Source organism: Apium graveolens, chromosome 6 (genome assembly GCF_009905375.1).
Source record: "Apium graveolens cultivar Ventura chromosome 6, ASM990537v1, whole genome shotgun sequence".
Taxonomy (NCBI): domain Eukaryota; kingdom Viridiplantae; phylum Streptophyta; class Magnoliopsida; order Apiales; family Apiaceae; genus Apium; species Apium graveolens.
Window position 1 is genome coordinate 171,160,124 of NC_133652.1, and position 3,049 is coordinate 171,163,172.

Here is a 3,049-nt window from a genome sequence, read left to right on the forward strand (position 1 = left end):
ATGTCGAGCAATGGTCTCTGGGATGCCAGGCATGTCTGTTGGGGCCCAAGCAAAAATATCATAGAATTCCCGGATGAGGTTTGTGATTTCTTTTTTGAGGTCCGATGAGAGATTCTTGCCAATTCTTGTTGTTTTATCGGGGTTTCCTTCAAATACTTCTATATCTTCTGTTTCCTCGAGAGGGGAGCATGAATTGCATGTGGATGTGTCGATCAATTCTCTTGGGTCAATGTCAAGTACCTGATTGACTTCTAACTCTTCCTCTGTCTTCTTCCTTGGAGAGACTGTGGTTAGGTAGCATTATCTTGCTGTTACCTGATCACCAATCATTTCTCCCACGCCGAAATCTGTGGGGAATTTCATTTTTAAGTGGGAGATAGATGTTATAGCTCGGAGTGCGGTGATCGTTGTTCGTCCCAAAATAGCGTTAAAGCTTGAGGAAGCACTAATCACATGGAATTTGACCATTTTCCAAATATGACAGGGTGGGGAACCGAAAAGTACTGGCATGTCGATGGTTCCTACCACGTGAACCTCATTGCCTGTAAACCCGTATAACGGGGTTCGGGAGTTCTCAAGTCTTCTATCTCCTATGTCCATTCGGGAAAAAGCGTGATGATATAACACGTCGACAGAGCTACCATTATCGACCAGCATTTTCTTAACCGTGTTGTTTCCCACACGTGTTGTGATGACAAGAGCATCTTGATGGCCTTCGATGAGACCGGGACGATAATCATCATCGGAGAAAGAGATGACTGGGGAGGGATTCGTTCGAGGGCGTTTAGCTATCGAGGGATTGACATTAAAGACTTCTCGAGCATAAATCTTACGAGAGTTGTGGGACAGACCTCCGGCGGCTACGCCACCAAAAATAACGTCGATTACTCGATCGTCTTCGCCTCGATGGTGGCGTCTGGGTTCATCATCGTGTTGCACATAATGGACTAGTTGTCCTCGACGAATTTTTCCTTCGATGAGGTTGCTAAGCTGAAAACATTGCTCCGTTGTATGGCCAGTGTCTTCATGATATTCACAATATCTGGAGCTTGGGGGTCTTCCTGGTTTCATGGGTCTTGGAGGGCGATAATCCGGTTCTATTTTTAACACCGCCAAAATTGTCATTTTTTCGGTGTTGAGTTTAGTGAACTCTTTTTCAGATCGATTATGGGATTGCCAATCTCTTTCCCTTCTATCCCTTGGGGGAAGGTCCGAAGTGCGTGGTGGGGGAGACCTACGGCGCTCTCGGCGCCTTTCCCTCGCGGGGGAACGTGGACTGTAGCTTCGGCGTCGTTCATATTTTGATGACCTCCGTGGAGACTGTATACAGCTTACCGCTTCTTGAAGCATCATGCGGTGTTCTATAATCTGGAACGCGGCCTGTAAAGTTTTCGGCCTTTTTTCAAAGATCTCTTCTAAAAGAAGGCCATGCCTAGACTTATCGATGCCGACTGTCAGGAAATTGATAGCCATCTGTTCTATTAAGTCTGGAATTTCTGCTCTCTTCTCTGAACCTGGTTAGGAAACTTCTGAGACTTTCGCCAGAGCGTTGGTGCATTGTCATCAATGATGCTGTAACTTTGATTCCTTTGTAGTTGCTGGAAAATCGGGCCTGAAACTTGCTTTTCAGAGTTGTCCATGAGTCGATTGACCGAGGTGGCAAGTTACTGTACCATCGCAGAGCCGTGCCTTGGAGGCAAGTGGAGAAGAACTGACACCTAGCGATCTCCGAATGGCCGAAGAAAGCCATGCGACCATCAAATGTGTTTAGGAATGCTAACGGGTCCGAGGATTCGTCAAAATGATCGAGAGCAGGTGTCTTCAATGTCCTGTCGATGCGCGCCTTCTCGAGCACTAATGATAGGGGGCTTTCGGAAATGGTTTCAAAGCCTGCCTGATTTCTCATCAAGGTACGCATCTGGGCGATTTCCTCCTGCATTTCAGCTCCTTCACCTAAGTCGGTCCGGCGGTTCCCGGATCAAGCTCTTCTACAATCATCTTCTGGTTGGATCTTGTTAAAGCAAAGCTCCTTCTAACGCCAAATGATGTTCTAATAATGTTATTATTACTTATTAGATTATAGTTTTAGGAGATGATCTTCTTTGCTTAATTTGCCAACCCCTTCAAATGGGATTGTTGTCTTTTATTTATACTAAGTCCCAAATGGGCTTTTTTCTTACAAATTGGGCCTTCTTGGGCTTTACATAATGTATTACAACTATTCTAACTATAATTCCTTTGGGCCGCCTTGTCTTGGTCCAACACTTACCCACAACAAGTCCAACAGCAACCACAAAGATGGAACCAAAAATTTAAAAGGGTTACCAAATTTTTTAATATTGAATAAAACTAAATATACCACATCAAGAATTGTTTTGAAAGGCACGAGACATAATCATGTCTATAAATTCAATCTCCTTGCAGAAACACATGACTAACTTAATTTTGTTAGAGAATTTCAATTGTCCACTTCCTTGAACTAAGGACCAAAAAGAAATTGAATTTTTAATTTCAGCCAGCTAACATACCTCAGGTGTTTTGCTGAACGTTTTCCATCTTTACTGCTTAATGAATGTAACCTGGATCATGACATCTGAAATTCTTTGCCGGGCTTATGGGTTGCCACTTCTTTCAATTTTTTGGGCATCCACACATACTTGCACCTGTGTGAAATATGAGGTGGTATGTTCAATAAGTTTATTTGCAAAATGCACTTAATTTATAAAATTACTTAAATTTATACCGGAACTCAGCTTCATATTGTCGGTGTATGAACTTGCACCGTAGCAGGGCAGCTAGATACCGAATACAACACAGGGCGGTAAATATGTTTTAGATATTTTAGCATTTTTCAAATTATTATGCAGATTAATTTGTAGAGATATTGTGTTTAACAGAATTAATAAAGCATGCCCAAGAAACACATTATTTTCAAAACTCACATAACTTTGTTTAAAATTAAGTATGTCTTCCCCACAAATTTTTGGGTTCTTTTTTAAGTAAAGAACTCAGCTTCTATCTTGAGAGAGTTACAAGAAAATCTAGATAT

General features: G+C 42.2%; 1 protein-coding gene across 1 annotated transcript; it reads right to left on the reverse strand.

Annotated features, from left to right (window-relative positions):
• Positions 1-300: 300 nt before the first annotated feature.
• LOC141665590 (uncharacterized) lies at positions 301-1,473 on the reverse strand. The gene has a single exon (XM_074471579.1). It carries the CDS (start codon positions 1,471-1,473, stop codon positions 301-303), a length of 1,173 nt encoding a protein of 390 aa, XP_074327680.1.
• Positions 1,474-3,049: the final 1,576 nt, after the last annotated feature.